Here is a 17,069-nt window from a genome sequence, read left to right on the forward strand (position 1 = left end):
TTGAGGGATGTGTAAGTCAGTTTTTCTTATGGATTAATGAAATCCATGATTAGTGGGGGTTTTTTTTAATGTTATCTGAAAACAAAAAAGAAGTTTCTCAAACTGCAAGAAAAAATATCTTAGTTAAGTACAAATTCCAAATATTAATGCCTGATGAGCTGTGGGAGGACAATGGCCTTAAAGAATAATGTACACTTTGTATCAATAAACTGTTTAAATTGTTGGCGTTCTGTCTCCAAATAATTATAATTGGTTAAGACACCAGACTAGAAATCTGGAGACCATGAAAGCCTGGGTGACTTTGGGCCAGTCACTCTCAGTCCAACTCGGGGTTATTGATGTGGGAAAAATGGGAGGAAGAGGAAGGAGTATTAGGTTTGTTCACCACCTTGTACATTAACAAAGAGAAGTGTAAATATTAAAAAATCTTACATTTCTATAGGAGCACCATCACTATATTTTTTTTGGCATTCCATACCAATATTGATATAGCCCTTGTGTAAGACGTAACTCCATCATTAGGCTGTCTTACTTTTCTGTGTATAGGTACCTGGTACCAAGAAATATCAGTCTCGCCGTAGCAAGGTAGTGTAACCGATAATTAAATACATGCCCATCAAATGTAAAAGTCTGATGCCATCCCATAGCAGCCAATTTCAGATGTCCTCAGTATTCAATCACTGCCTTATTAGATCAATCTGTAAATTCTACAATCAATCTACAACACAGTCAAGCCATTATTTAAAAACTGACCAAAACAAGTCACTAGTAACAAAGGACATTGCCTTGCTTGGGTTCACATAATTATGTGCTAATTCATATATTTATAAAAACTGTATTGTTGTATCTGAAATCAGTCTTGAAAATGAGTATGCAAACTATAGCATACAACTGATTAACTGAGAGCAGTTTCATAATATGAATATAGGTATGGTTTCTAATTAACATGAGGCATTATGTCAATATGAATGGAGAAGAGCAACAAGACTAAATAATAGCCAATTATTTAATTATTCCGTCATGTACATCAATATCAAATCTTGAGATGTATAGTTTTAGGCTAATAATTAAAGCCGTTCCTTACTGAACAAGTTGTTGGATTCATTTTTGAATGGTAGCAGTCATTATAATGCCTTATTACTTGTCATAATGGGGGCATTGCCTACTATAAATTCAAAGCTCCACAAGTTACCAGCAAGGCTAGCATCCACTAACCTAAAGGAATATGGAATCTAACTGTTGCCTGAAGATTTAACTTGGGAAGCCAAGAAAAAAACAAATGGAACATCAAACATATCCAGTCAGAGTTCTCACTCAAGACACAAATTAGACTCAAATTAGCTTACTTCAAAGACTTATGAGAAGACTGACCTCTCTGGAGATGTCTCGAAAACGATAGGAAAGGTGGAAGGAAAAAGAACTATCAGCAGCAAGATGGATAGACTCAATTACAGTAACAATGAGCATGCTGGAGAGCTGAAGTACCAAATTAGGGACAGATTATCATGGAGAAAATTTACATGGTCGCAAGAGTCAATAATGACTTCATGGCAAATCACCAATCAAGCGTAAAATATACATTTAGTTATAGAATGAGCTAGGATCATAATGGAGCTGGCTCATCATAGTCATAACTCACAACAGTCATAAATTGGTTACCACATGACCAACTTGATCTTACCTTTTTTGCAGCTGTTATTAAGGAAATGTTGTGGTTGCTAAATCAACCAATGGTTCGCTATGGGCTGGTTTTGCTGAAAACTGGAAGTAAATGTCAGTTTTCAGCAAAACTTTTGTAAAACATAATCGTGTGACCACAGGATGATGCAAAGTGCCATAAATACAGCCTGGTTGCCAAACACCAGTATAGTCTGGTTCCCATAAAAAAAAAATCAAAACATGCTTATGGACTTCGGAGCAGGTTCCATAACTACACTTGTAAAGAAAATAGTTCATGGGGACTTTTCAAATTTTTCCCTCAGCATGCTTTTATACTGTCAGTATACTCTGACTTCCTTAAATCATTTGTACTAAGGCCAGAGATTGGAATACCAGTCAATAGAGACACCCAAGTTCTCTCAATTTCTCTCAGGACTGAATCAAGCACTGTCCAAGTCTCAACATCTTGACCAATCACATTAAAACTGCGCCCATGCAAGTCAGTTTGTGAAAAGTGCCTTCCTTTGATTTTCTACCTGTAATAGTGGCCACTACCAAGATCTTCTAACAAGATAGTAAGCTATTTGCTCTATGGTACATACATCAGCAATTATCATAATGTGGATCCAGTCAACTTTCTATGGCCTATACTTTGTGTGCCCACAGCTTTACAGTGTGAAGAATTGAATTAAGCCAAACCTAATTAGAGTGCAATTATAACTATGTTGTCTAAAATAATGGCTCAAATTCATTTTCAATGAATGTCTTGCTGCTGCTATGACCCAGCAAAGTAAGTTGGTTTCCTCTTGGCTAATTGAAGTTTAATCTAAGACTCTGCAGACTTTCCATGAAATATCAGGTTTCATTTGGCTATGAAAAAAAAAATCAGATGAAAAAAACCCCAATTTTTGATCCAGACTTACAAAAAGACCTAAGCTTTACTACAAAAAACTGTTATTCGGGCATGCTAGGGAGACCATTCACTACGATTAAATGCCTTACAGTTTTACAGCCAACACACAAAAGAATCTTTACATTAGTGAGATTCAGTGCATTACTTTCAACTCTTTGATGAGGGAGACTCAACAGTACATCATCTATCTCCATATCCTTTGCAGGAAAATAAATCAGTAACACACACCCTTCTTAGTTGCTCCTTTTATTCAAATTTTCATAAAAACTGTTAACAACCAATAGCAAAGCAGCTACCAATCTTAACTTCCCTTCCCCCTTTTTGAAAGATACTTCAGAAATGACTTCGAGGCAGTGGCCAAATTCTGCTCAATCATCGTTGCTATTTGTCAAGAGTAGTTTTGTTTCCTCTTTAGAGTCTCAGGAGACAATTGGAAAGCAACTTGTCATTTTACAAGATTAAGTTACAATAATTGATACTTGTATTATATTTATTCATTCATGGCTACTTATTACACTTCAATGACTTAAAATGGTTAGTCTCCATTGAATTAAAATTTAAATATTCTAGTACGGTATTTGATAATTTAATAATTCCAGTCATGTGGAAAGTAGCTGTATATTTTAGAGGTATTTTAAACTTAATTTTGATAATGGGTCATGTTGTACTTCATTATCCTAATTATTAATTTATCTTGAATCAATTTTGGCCATCTTTTCTTTGTCAAATAAAAAAAGAAAAAGGATTGGTGGTGCACGTGAGCATGTGGAATCATAGTTCCAATTTACATTTTTGTGAAGCATTGGTGTGTCATTAATCACAGAACATGACTGGTTGGAGGAAATGGAAACTAAACTCCAAGCGCCTGGAGGGCAGGCATCAGATTGCCTATTTTATCTTAAGAGGAGCACTGTAAAAATCTTAGAAGATTAAGATCATGCTATGGATGGGATAACAAGAATGAATGAATGACATACACATGATCCTCATGTGATCCATTATTAAATTATATGCCTTCTCTGATCTGTGACTTGCACACTTTCATCCAACAGCTTGGGACTTGGTAACGAGATCGTTTTGATTGGGGAAGTATGGCTTTCTTTCCTTAGCGGCATCTGTAAAATTGTAATCTTCCTCACTGTCTGACTTGATTCTCACTGCTAAAGATAGCTGATCCCTCTCCGGAGGGGTAGGAAAAGGGAGCTCTGGGCAGTGTGATACTGGGCGACGGATGAAAGAATGTCTGAATACATGATAGGCATGCTCTTGCCAGTTCAATGTCTGGGAGGGTCCACCATGCAGAAGTAGCAGTTGCTTGAGTGGTCAGTCAGTTCCTGCCAAATTCTTGGGATAGCAAACTTCATGGCTCTCTTTTCTCCCCTGTACCAGCCTGTAAACATAGCAGAATTATATAAATTTTAAAAAATGATATTTCACACATTACCTTATATTATGCAAGATATTACCATAGGGCAGTGATGGCGAACCTTTTAGAGACCGAGTGCCCAAAAACTGGCCCTGCCCCCGCTCCCCGCCCCCACTCCGCCCTTCATCCCCTACCCTGTCTGTCCGCAGGGCCACTCGCCTCCAGGGCCCGCCGATCGCCCAGGAGGCCCAGCAGCACTATGGTGGTCATGCCCTCTGCCCGCGCCCTGCAGCATCAACTGTGCGTGTTGGGGCGTGAGGGCAGAATCTTGTCTACGCTGCCTGGCTACCATGTCCTTGGCTGCGCTGCTCTGGGTGAACCACGCTCAGGGGCGACTCTACTTCAGGGGGGCTGCTGGAGAGGAGGGGGTCGCGGGGGGAGGCGAGGCTGGGGCAAACGACACGTGTGCCCACAGAGGGCTCTGAGTGCCGCCTCTGGCACCCGTGCCATAGGTTCGCCACCACTGCCATAGGGCATAAAATATATACTGTAGTCTGTATTTTCCTAGAATATTGAAAATAGTGAAAAAAAATTTTTAATTGCAACTCTTTTAAATTGTAATAAATCACTGAAATTCTAACTAGCGAGCAGCAATTGTTCACCTTACCTTCAAGAGTTATCTTGCAATGTTCGCATGTGAAATAAGGTGCCCAGGGCTTGTCTTGATCAGCAACAGGTATGCCAAAGTATGTTTTGTAGGCCTTGCACATCTTAATATGCTTTCAGAGTACTTTTCACTCTAGTCTTGATAATTGTCCACATACATAGCAAAATGCACCTGCTGGATGCAAGCAACCTCTTGATGCCATCTAAATCAAATATTTCATTATTCTCTTAGTAATTAGACAAACTAAAGTGTTGGTTTAAGATAACAGTACTTTTATACTTCTATGGATACTATTGGATGGTCCCAGAAAGTGCTATAAAGTTCTAAAGGATTCCAGAAAATTCTAGGAAATTCTGACCAATTCTAGAAACTTCTGGACAGTTCTCGCAGTTCCAGAATATCCTGGAAGTCTACTCAGCATTCAATGTTAATCAAGAATGATCTTGAAAACAGATAAATATCAAAATATTGTCCTGAATACACGAGCAATGTTTTTGTGGAACAATAACTATTTCCTCTTTATTTTAGGCATAAGGGATTAGGAAAACACACTTTTTACCCAGGAACAAAAACTCAACTGAAATTTGTTACACAGCATTATAGGTAATCTTAAGATGTCTCTATTTAAAAAACTTGACTGCCTATGAGTCACTTACGCCTTGATAACTGTAGTGCCACAAAAATATGAATCTATATTTTGTTTTATAACATAGTCCATGGGCAATTAACTTCACAGGATTAGCTTAATTAATTGAGCCCAACATTTCTGTTGCTAAGCAAGACAGTTGTTAAATGAGTTTTGCCCCATTTTACAACTTTTCTTGCCACAGTTGTTAAGCGAATCACTGAAGTTGTTAGTAACACGGTTGTTAAGCAAAATCTGGCTTCCCGATTGCTTTGTCAGGTCGCAAAAGGTAATCACATGACCCCCCCTCCCCCAGAACACTGCAACTGTCATAAATACAAACAAGACGCCAAGCATCTGAATTTGATCACATGGCCATAGGGAACGCTGCAACACTCGTTAAGCGTGAAAAACGGTCATAGGTCACTTTTCTCAGTGCCATTGTAACTTTGAACAGTCTCTAACTGAACTGTTGTAAATTGAGAACTACCTGCATACCAGGGCTTTTCAACCAGTGATACGGGTACCACCTGTGGTACATTGGCACCTGGCAGGTGGTACGCGACCATCCTAGAAAAGTGGTAGCGGGGGAGGGGAATGAGCTGAACCGGTGGCAGCACCGCACAAGCCTGAGCGAGAGACGGCTGGAGCTGCAGGGCTGTCAGGGCTCAGCGGAAGCGCCAGGATCAGCGCTTCTTCGGGACTGTCAGGGCTCAGTGGAAGCGCCAGGCTCCACCTGGAGCTCGGCGCTGATCCTGGTGCTTCTGCTAAGCCCTGAAGAAGCACCAATCAGCTCGAATGTTGCAGCATCTCCAGGGTCTTGTGATTTACATTCAGATGCTTGGCAACTGATTCATATTTATGACGGTCACAGTGTCATGTGAAGTGACCAAAACTGCAACCACCCATCAGACGGGGGAATAAAAACCAAACACCCCTCACCCCACCCCTGCTGCCAATTCTCAACAGAAATGCTCACAACAATGGAAATCTCGGACAGGAGGAAGAGCGCCGCTGGGTGGGCAGGCAGGCATCTTGCTCGGCTGTGGCTTGGGGGGCACTTTTTTCAGTGCCATTGTAACTTCAAACAGTCACTAAGCAAACTGTCGTAAGTCGAGGACTACCTGTACTTCTATCACTTTTTTCCTTTTTTGGGGGGGTCATCACGTTTTTGACACCTTGCTAGGCGACTGGTGGTACTCGGATGTCGCCATATCCTAAAAGTGGTACAATGGGTGAAAAGGTTGAAAAGCCCTGCTGTAGGGTTGCCAGGTCTGCTTCCCAAAAATAGCGGACAAGTGGGGGGGGGGGTTGTTAAGTAGTAAAAAAANAAAAAAAATGTCCACTATTTTGTGAAAAAAAAATAGTGAACATAATGTGAAAAAAGTGGACTGTCCGCTCAAATAGTGGACACCTGGCAACCCTATAAAAATACCACCCTTGGCGGTTTGTAGCAAACCCGAGTGTGTGTGTGTGTGTCTGTATGGTCAGCAATCAGGAAACCTACAACAGATCGCCTTATACTCTCTTCTAAACGAAACCTATTACAGTACGTATTTTTTTCCCGCTCAGTCCGTTCGTTGCTTCTTAGAACCAAAAAGTATTAAGAAATACCCGCCCCTCCCACGCTCTCTCTTGCCTTCCCGTCGAGGCCTAACTAAGACTCAGCCGCCGGAGCCCCTCCCACACCCGCCTTTCCTCGCGCGCCCCGCCCCAAATGCCCAACGGAGGCAAAACCGTCGGCAAAAGCCATTGGTTCCCGCAGAGAGCCACGGGAGGGCGTGGCCTCCCGAGTCACGTGCGGCACCCCCGAGCCAATCGGGTGATCGCGTGATACCAACCCCGGCCGCTGCTCCTGCTACCAGAGCAGCGGGGTTGTTGTTCTGTCAGCCCCCCCCCCCCACAACTCCCTCCCTTCCTCCCTCCCTCCCTCTTCTCCCCAAGATGGCGGCACCGGCGGGCGACTGAGGGGAGGAGGGCTTGAGAGCTGGAAAAGACAACCCTGGCTGCCGCCGGGAAGGGAAGAGAAGACGTTCCCGCCTCGAATTTATTTATTTTATTATTTTTTTTGCTCTTGCCGCTTCTCCCTCTTTCCCTTCGGCCCTCTAGGAGGATGGTAAAATGACCCAAGTGGGGAAGAAAAAGAAAAGGGCCGCCAACCGCAGCATCTTGCTGGCCAAAAAGATCATCATTAAGGACGGCGGCACGGTGAGAGAGCGGCCGGTGTGGCGGAGGGGGGGGGAGGTTAAGCGCGGCTCCAAAGCCGGTGGGGGAGAAGGGAGGCTGGCGGGGCGAGGCGAGGCGAGGCGGGGAGGGCCTCCGGGCTGCTTTGTGAGGCCTGCGTTACGGGGTTGAGGGGAGCGGGACCTGTCAGCTTGGACCAGCCTCGCCATCCCCGTGCCGCCTCGGTTTTCCCCGCGTCGACAACTCGTATCGTATCGTATCCTGACGATGAAGGATTCACGCGATAGGGAGGGGAGAGAGCCTCCCCCAATATACTTGGTGAGAGATTGAGACCGCTTTAAAGCCGGCCTTGAGGAACCTGTGTCCTTTAAAAGGCGAACCGTCCCAACTTTTTTGGGGGACTTTGTTTTCGATCCCGTTTTTATCGATAATTCTGGATTTTGCTCTATTTGGTTTCTTTTTTGGGGGGGGGGGGGAAAGATATTCAGGGATTTCGAAACGACGAAGATGGGAGTACAGCACACTTTTTTCTCTGCCCTTTCACCGCTTAATAACTTTATAAAATTGTGTCAGCACATAACTGGCTCCTAACTTTGGGGCAGTATTTTTATCCACAGAATCCTTCAGTTCAGAATCGCTCGTTTTCAGTGATTTGATATTTTTTTTTAAATAAATGGTTATTTATTAAGTCGCTTGGTCCTCCTGAGGATGCTTTTCAAAAACGGACTGGAATGGCTCCATCAAAATATTTAACCACTAACTGTTTTCTTAATCGCTTTGGTGAGTAATGTTTATTAAAGTAAACTGGTCAGATGGGATCCTTTGTTACAAAATAACGTGAAATATAGAAGTGTCAGTTACGTATACTTTACCTGAGGATATCTTTTGGAGAAATGATCTTTAGTTGGGGAACTTGCCCAGTATTTTTTTTTTGTTTGATCTGTTTGGTAATAATCATGTTGTAGTCACATGTAGACATAATGGAACTGAGGAATAAAACATTTGATGTGATTTTTAGTGATATGTAGAAATACCAATTACCAGATGTGTGGGTATTTCTATGTATTGTAGGGTGTGTCTCGCAAATGTGCTATGGACTTCATAGTTTTGTGTTTCAAACCAGACCATCCTAAAGATACCTTTAGGGAAGTAAGCATAGGAAAGGTGCTGTAGTGGCAAACTAATCTGGAGAAATAGAAGATATGTTTTCCCTGGTGAGTAGCTTTCAGTAAGAGTAGTAGCACTGATAGTCAACCTATGGCCTACCTTACAGATCATCCTAAAGATACTTTTAGGGAAGTAAGCATAGGAAAGGTGCTGTAGTGGCAAACTAATCTGGAGAAATAGAAGATATGTTTTCCCTGGTGAGTAGCTTTCAGTAAGAGTAGTAGCACTGATAGTCAACCTATGGCCTACCTTACAGATCATCCTAAAGATACCTTTAGGGAAGTAAGCATAGGAAAGGTGCTGTAGTGGCAAACTAATCTGGAGAGCCACATACCTTATGGGACATTGGAAGTGATTGCTCTGGGCAGTTATCAGAAGAGCAATAAGGGAAGTTTGACTCAGTTTGCCATTAGCACTACTTTATTTTGCTGAATGATAGAACTAGTTCTGCTTTTGCAGTGATCTGAATCCAGTTGTGCCTGATTGTTGTGTGTTTAAGCATTTGAATAAAGTTGATGTCTGTGACATAAGATCCATTGGGTTTAATTTGAGACAGGGTTGTATAAGAAGTGCTTTACATATTTAACATATGCTGTGGTTATACCAGTCCATGGTTAATATGCCAGACATGAACAATATCAGATGTATGCTTAGGGGGAACGGTAAACAGGCATCAGAGAACTGCAGCCAATTAAAGTGCCCTAATGTGTGTGTCCCTGAGTCTTTAGGGACAGGTTACCTATTTACTTTGCTATCTGAACTCTAAGCAGCTATTATGTTTGCAGTCTGATCCTCAGCTGATTTTCTGTTGCCTTTTGCAGGTGGATTTTCATTTCAGCAAAAAAAAAAATGCCCTTGAAAATCCCATGTGCATATTAGTAACATGTCAGAGTTCTGAATTTTTAAGTTTAATAGTCAAAAACATGTGATACCAATTTATGCCATTGAGTATGATCCTTGCTATTCAAGGATGTGAATAATGTTTCTCTGTGCAACATTATGTAGCATTAATAAGGCCCATATTCTTTAAAAGGGAAATAATACTTACACGAAACATAGGCTTGCTAAGGAAATGTGACAGATCTGTGTAATGCCATTACTTTGAATGAACTGTAAAGTTTGCTCTGTAATGATAATTTTAATACGGTTAATTGTGGAAAGCTTTATTGATAATATTAAATAATATTTTAATAATATTAAAATTTGTAGGACCCTTGTTAAGATCCCATTAACTTGTGAAATCTTGGATATATTTCTGTTAAAAGAATCCTCTTTGAAGTATATTGTTTTGGTATTAGAAACAACCTGCTGGTATTTGAAACACGCTGTTCAGTTACTTAAGTTGGATTGTGTGCTACCATCTAGGTAGGATATACGAAATGTTAAACAAAAGGTTTGGTGCATGGAACAATGGGTGTTAGGCGATGTGTCTCTGGAGAGAAACTTGGAAGAAAGGCTCTGGGAAGATTGGCATATGAACTGGCATAAGGACAGTGTAGGGTTGCCCTGTAACACCCCTCTGAATTTTATTTCAGTCATTACCTAAAACAACTAGGAGGCTCTCTGTGTTAGTTTAAGGCAAATTGCAACCTACCCAGAACAGTTTGACCAGATTCCTGAGCCACAGTGTGTTTGTTTCACACATGAACAATACATTTTCCATTTTGTGAGCAATTCCTGTTATTACCCAATACTAGTAATACTTTGAAAGCTTCTTTCTGCTATGTTTTAGGGTATGCTTCTATCTTTTAAGCTGTTTCTTTTTAGTTCATGGGAAATAGTACTTAATAATACCTCAAATGCCCAAGTTTTTCAGAGCTGTGCGCTGTTCTTCAAAGAATAAGTAGTACAAAGTGCTCTTTTCTTTTTTTATGAATATACTATCAAGAGAAAAGAGTTATACTCAAAATTCATACTGCACTGAAGTATGGTGTTCTCCTGACTATAATGCCACCTATTATTAAATTGCTAAACAGTCAGTTATAAATTTCAGTCAGTAAAAACCTATGAATGGAGCTGGCCTGATAGATTTTGATACAGCAAGTACATACATGAACTTGTAACAATAAAACTGGCATTTTCAGGGGTCCTGCACTTTCCAAAATGCTTCACATTTTGTAATTATATAAAATAGTGTAGAGAAAGAATTTACTGTAGATTTAAGAATCAATCTTAAATTTTTCTTTTGTATTTCCATACTTCACGTTTGTTCTTTTTGGATTGGTGAAGGTGATATTATTTTTTAAAGAAACTGTTATTCCTTTTTCAGTGTTATTCATTCATATTATAGCTTATGAAAAGACATACTTTAGATTTCAGAGATGCCACATTAAACTTTTGGGATTCAAAGTCATATTTGTAGGGATTAAGCCAGAAGTCAAATGTGGAACATCAAAACTATTACTTTCCAATAATTACATTCCTGGATTTTTGACACATTAATGATCACATATGCTGATTCTTGAAGACTTGTAGAAACTGCTTTAAAAATTTACTTTTAATCTATTACTGCCAGTGTCAATTGTGGCCTAGTACTGTTGTGCAGCTGGATAAATGGAGAATGAATTTATAGTTGGTGATAAAGTTACCTTTCCCATTCTTGCAGAAAATAAGAGAGTTGCAGTATTTCCTCTTGCATTTCTTAATCTCTTACACTTCTTAAGTGCATGGTACTGTACAAGACAAGGCTATTATAGTTTTTCATGCAATGATTCAGTGATAACAGTTGGTCCTTGACTTAACCATTCACTGATCGAAGTTATGCCCATGCTGAACAAAGGGACTTAAGACTGGTCCCTGAAGTTATGGCTGTGTAGCACCCCATAATCACGTGATCAAAATTTTGGAATTTGACAGCCTGCCTTATAATTACAGGAGTGCTTCAGCTTTCCTGCCTGCCATTCTCCCCCCCAATCTATGCCCTTTGGACCCCCTGGGCTCTGCTGCCCAAGCCATTCTAGCTTATCTTCTTGCTCCCATTGCTGACCAAGCACAACTGGCCAGGCTGTACAAGAGGCAAAAGCTAGCTGCACAGTGCTTTCTTCCCAAGGTCACACATGGCGATGATCTCATGTGGCCAAGCAGCTGGCTTGCTCCAGCAAGAGGGGAATGCTACAGACTCAATCAAGGAATTTCAGCTGGTGGGGTCTAGGGGCAGAACTTTTCTGCTGTGGCCCCGCTCTTTGGAACATCTTGCTGATGGAGGTGAAATCCTCCCCCACCTTCTTGGCCTTTCAGAAGAGCTTCAAAGCCTGGCTCTGTTGAATGGTTAGTGCCCTGATGGGGGCACCTTATGCTAGAACAGTGGTTCTCAACCTTTTTAATGCCGCGACCCCAACCGGTCGTAAGTCGAGGACTAAACCGGTCGTAAGTCGAGGACTAAACCGGTCGTAAGTCGAGGACTAAACCGGTCGTAAGTCGAGGACTAAACCGGTCGTAAGTCGAGGACTACCCAACCGGTCATAAGTTGAGGACTTTCCCTGCCCGGGAGCGCCGCGCATGCGTGGTTCCGCCCCCTGCGCCAGCCGAGGCGCAGCTGGCAAGTGGCAGAGACGGAGCAGGCCGACCACCAGCTGGCCCAGCCCAAGGGAGGTAAGGCACCCGCCGGAAAAGGGGGGAAAATGGCAGACAAAAAAAATGGCGGACAAAAAAAATGGCGGACAGCCTTGCTTGGTGACCCCCATGAAATGGTCGATCGACACCAAATGGGGTCCCGACCCACAGGTTGAGAACCACTGTGCTAGAAGTAGCTGAGAGAGAATAAGAGAGAAGTAGAATAAGTAGAATAAGAGAGAAGATCCCATCTCCGTTCCGCTTGTGTACTTGGGTCCTAGTTTTATCTAATTCCTGTTCATTTTAATCTTTTTATATGTGTGCTTTTACTGTATTGCAAGCCACAGATAGTCACTTTAGATAGTGTGATGAGGGAGATATAAATTTAATAAAATAAAATTAAAGGGGCCAGGGAAGGCATGCCTCATCAGCAGCGAGAGCAAGAAGAAGGTAAAGATCAGCTGCAGTGGTGGCACGCAGTGGTGGTTGGCTGGGCTGGAACAGCAGTTTTGCATTGTGGTGGTGGGATTTCCTGGGGTGGCTTAGGGCTTTGTGCCATGCTTCTGCGGCTTTCCGGAACACTGCAGCTTTGCACTACGGTATGGTGCTTTCCAGGATCTGGTGGCTTTGAGCTGCACTGATAGGCCAAGTTGGGGCAGCTAAGGCTTCCAAGGTCAGGGGCTTTTGCAGCTGCAGAGCCATGGTGCTCCAAGAAGCCCCTGACCTGCAGTGTGGCAAGCAACCTCAGAGCCTCGTAGTTCAAGGTCTGCTTGCTACTTCACAAGATAGGGTGCAGGAGGACGGCCAACGGGACAGAGATGGCGGGAGGTTGGGGAAGTTGAAGAGGAGGCAGTCTCTTACCTTACCGAAGCTCAGAGCTAGGAGGGATCAAGTCCTGCAATGACTTGTATTGGATGGGTACTTGCTTAATGACCTGTGATTCTTGATTAACAAGTGCTGGGATGACAGTTGTTAAGTGGTACAATCACATGACGGCATGCTTTGCCTAGTAACAAAAATTCTGCCGAGCTAATGCTCGGTTAGCACCCCCAAACCGTGCCCGTAGGAAGAGGAGAGGGAAGGAGGGGGGATGTGTAGGGAGGTTGAAGGAGGAGAAAAGAGGGCGGACGTGGGGAGGGGGGGTTGCCGGGCTGTTTTGCAATATTAACGTTTAAATTTATAATACTAAAGTTGTATTAATGTATGTTTATATTTGTAAGTGGGGGGGGATATTTCAAAATTAATAAAAAAAAATTGAAAAAAAAAAATTCTGGTTCCAGTATTGATCACACAGGACTAACTGTATTTCATATATTTTGCGTGAAGAAGATCCCAATTTTAATCTTAAATAGCACCGGTAAGATATTTGGAAACAGGATGCCTAAACACAATGGAAAGCCAGTGGAAGTCATATTCAAAATCATTGGAATGGCTGCAGGGAGATACTGTTACTGTCGTGGTTCCGATAGATGAAACACATTAAAGAATTTTAAGGCAAGAATGATTCCTTAGAGAACATTTTATTCAGGAAACAAAGTATCGGGCATTAAATAGTTGAACCCAAAACTAGATTCCCTTCCCCCAGATACAAAGTAACAAGTTGCACCCCCCACGAAGCAGTCATAAATCACATTCTCCAATTAGCCCAGAGTGTAGGCTCTCTCCCCAGCTCCTCAGCCCACCAAACCATTATAGTTACGTCCTTGAGTTCCCACGGAGCTGCATTGTTATTATGGCTAGCTGAGCTCAAATCATTCACCCCATCCCCCCTTCAACACCTAATTTCTAAACAGAAGAAAAAGCATGTTAAAAGCAAAGTAAACATGGCTGCAATGTTACAATGTTGATAGTTACTACTGTAAATCAGGCTTGGGCAACACATGACATGTGGTCTGCTGCCTTTTTAAAAAAAAAAAAACCAAAACTCTGAAAATCCATTGCTACCAGGAAGGAACTTCTGCCCCAAAACATGTACTGCCAAGCACCTCCAACATTTACTGGCCTCACCTTCATAGCTGCTGTTGCACTGCTAGGTGAATGGCCTGTTAGCTATTTATGGCCCGTGGTTACTTTTCATTTATCAATATGGCCCTTTCCCTCCTACAAGTTCTTTAGGCCTGCTCTGCAATAGATGTCTGCAAAAAGCATTTAATGGTAATAGAGCTTCACCTGAAGATAGAACAATTATCTTGAATAGATTTGAATAGAGGAGAGCTGGAAGGAACCTTGGAGGCCTTCTAGTCCAGCCCCCTGCTCAAGCAGGAGAACCTATACCATCTCAGACAAGTGACTGTGTCTAGTCCCGTGGTGGTGAACCTATGGCACGCGTGCCATAGGCGGCATGCAGAACCATTTCTGTGGGCATGCATGCAGCTGCTGCTGCCAGAAGCTCACGCAGGTCTATTAGGCTGCCACCGCCCAGAGTGGCAGCCCTGCCCAGCACAAAGGAGGCAAAGCAGCCGGCTAGTAAGCCCCCGCATAGAGGTGCACGCCCACGCCCAGAAGACAAAAGGCCACCCCGAGCGGGGAAAGCCAGATCCCTATCGGCGTCATGGCTGCCCAGGCCCAGCAGAGACAGGGGGAGGCACGCAATCCTGGCTGGGACTGGGGGGCCAATGGGGATCCAGCTTTCCCTGCTCGGGGTGGCCTTTGGCTTGCTGGGCGTGGACGTGCTCTACCACCTCTACACAGGGCTTGCTAGCCGGCTGTTTTGCTTCCTTTGTGCTGGGCGGGCCAGGCTTCTGGGTGCGGTGGCAGCCTAATGGACCTGAGCAAGCTGCTGGCGGTATCGGCCTGAGGCACGGGGGAGGGGGGAGGTAGGTGGTGCAGCAGCATGGGTACCTCGGCTCTGTCTGAGTTGAAAGCGGAGGTGCAGCAGTGGGATTGCTCTCAAACAATAAGAGCCAGGTGCATTGCTCGCTCGTGTACGCCCGCCTTATTGAGAGCAATCCTGCTGCTGCGCCTCCTCTTTCTTCAACTTGGATGGAGCCGAGGAGCCGCTGGTGGCTGCTTCAGTGGGGAGGACGAGCTTTGCTGCTGCTGCTGGGCCACATCTGGGCTACGTCCTGCCGCTGCCTCCCAAACTCCACCTTCGCCACTGGGTGTGAGCAGCGGCTGGGCGCTCCGTCCTGGGGGGGGAAGCAGCGGCAGCCTAACCGTAACCCCTGCCCTGCTCCCTCCCTTGCCTCGCCTCACCCTGCAGGACGAGCCTCCTGCCCACCGCCCCACCTGCCAGAGATCCCCTGGATCTCCCCCAACCCTGCCCGGCCCCCACAGGCGCCCTTCCTCAGGAGCAACATTGAGGTGGCCACCCCCACCCTGGCCACACCTACCAGTCTGCTGTGATCACCATAACCACGCCCACCCAGTGAGCCACGCCCACCCGGCACCCGACGATACATAAGTGGGTTTTAGGTTGCAGTGTGGGCACTCTAAAAGGTTTGCCATCACTGGTCGAGTCTCTTCTTAAAAATCTCCAGTGATGGAGCGCCCACGATTTCTAGAGGCAAGCTGTTCCACTGGTTAATGGTTCTCAGTGTCAGGAAGTTTCTCCTTAATTCCAGGTTGCTTCTCTCTTTGGTCAATTTCCAACCATTGTTTCTCGTCCTTCCCTCTGGTGCTTTGGAGAATAACGTGACCCCCTTTTCTTTGTGGCAACCCCTCAAATACTGGAATACTGCTATCATGTTTTCCCTATTTCTTCTTTTCTTTAGATTAGCCAAACCCAGGTCCTGCAGCCGTTCTTTGTATGTTTTAGTCCAGTGGTTCTCAACCTCTGGCTCGGGACCCCATTTGGGGTCGATAGACCATTTCATGGGGGTCGCCAAGCAAGGCTGTCCGCCATTTTTTTGTCCGCCATTTTTTTTCCCCTTTTCCAGCGGGTGCCTTACCTCCCTTGGGCTGGGCCAGCTGGTGGTCAGCCTGCTCCGTCTCTGCCGCTTGCCAGCTACGCCTCGGCCGGCGCAGGGGGTGGAACCACGCATGTGCGGCGCTCCCGGGCAGGGAAAGTCCTCGACTTACGACCGGTTGGGTAGTCCTCAACTTATGACCGGTTTAGTCCTCGACTTACGACCGGTTTAGTCCTCGACTTACGACCGGTTGGGGTCGCGGCATTAAAAAGGTTGAGAACCACTGTTTTAGTCTCCAGGCCTTTGATTATCTTAGTTGCTCTTCTCTGATTTTTTTTTCCAAACTCAACATCTTGTAAAAATGCCTTTGGAGCCAATGTGGAATCCATAGGCATTCTTGGAAATAAAGCTGTGTTGCAGTATGCCATCTTTATTTTAAACACTGGTGTCGTTTCTTTAATTAAAGGCTACACGTTAACATACTGAACGCATCCTGCTAAGGAAAGGGAAAGTGATCGTTTATTAATTACAGTGTTCAACATTATTGTATGAATTCCTAAATTCTTTGTTCAGGCTGTTATTTAAGGAACTATGCTATTTGGTATGACAGGATGCAGCGTGGCTTTTAGATTGTATTCCAGTGTTCTAGAAGTCAAAGTATTGGAAGAAAAGTAGTAGAAAAAAAATTGTTTCTGTTTTAGTGCTTGCACAGTGTTCGCCACTGGTGTCTTTTTATAGCATCCCTTACAACTGCCTTGGATTAGCTACTAATTCCCCTTCCCCTCCCCCACCCTTTCTGCAGCATATAAGCATTGTAAGAGAAGGAAGGAAGTACGGAGGGAAGGAGCAACTGCGGTGATTCACTGTAATTGCTTAGCAAAAGAAGGGTATTGTTACACAAAGCTACAGTACTAACCATATACTGATGGTGTGAACAGGAGCTGCTTTATTTATATATGAGAAAAGAGGAAGTGGGGTGTAACAGTCATCAGTGCATACTTATGTATTTATCAAATTGCACATAAAGTATTTTGATTAGATGGTATGCATACTCACACAGATGATGGCTATGGGGAGTTTTGTACAGC

At 43.7% G+C, this 17,069-nt stretch overlaps 1 protein-coding gene across 1 annotated transcript in view; it reads left to right on the plus strand.

Annotated features, from left to right (window-relative positions):
- The first annotated feature begins 7,319 nt into the window (after window positions 1-7,319).
- MFSD14A (major facilitator superfamily domain containing 14A) overlaps window positions 7,320-17,069 on the plus strand; it is a 32,143-nt gene continuing 22,393 nt past the window's right edge. Inside the window, exon 1 of the mRNA XM_015820248.1 lies at window positions 7,320-7,438. Within this exon, the coding sequence (XP_015675734.1) occupies window positions 7,352-7,438 (87 nt within the window). The 5' untranslated portion in view covers window positions 7,320-7,351. The remainder of the gene's footprint in view (window positions 7,439-17,069) is intronic.

This window comes from Protobothrops mucrosquamatus, unplaced genomic scaffold, assembly GCF_001527695.2.
Source record: "Protobothrops mucrosquamatus isolate PMUCROS unplaced genomic scaffold, P.Mucros_1.0 scaffold1098, whole genome shotgun sequence".
NCBI lineage: Eukaryota > Metazoa > Chordata > Lepidosauria > Squamata > Viperidae > Protobothrops > Protobothrops mucrosquamatus.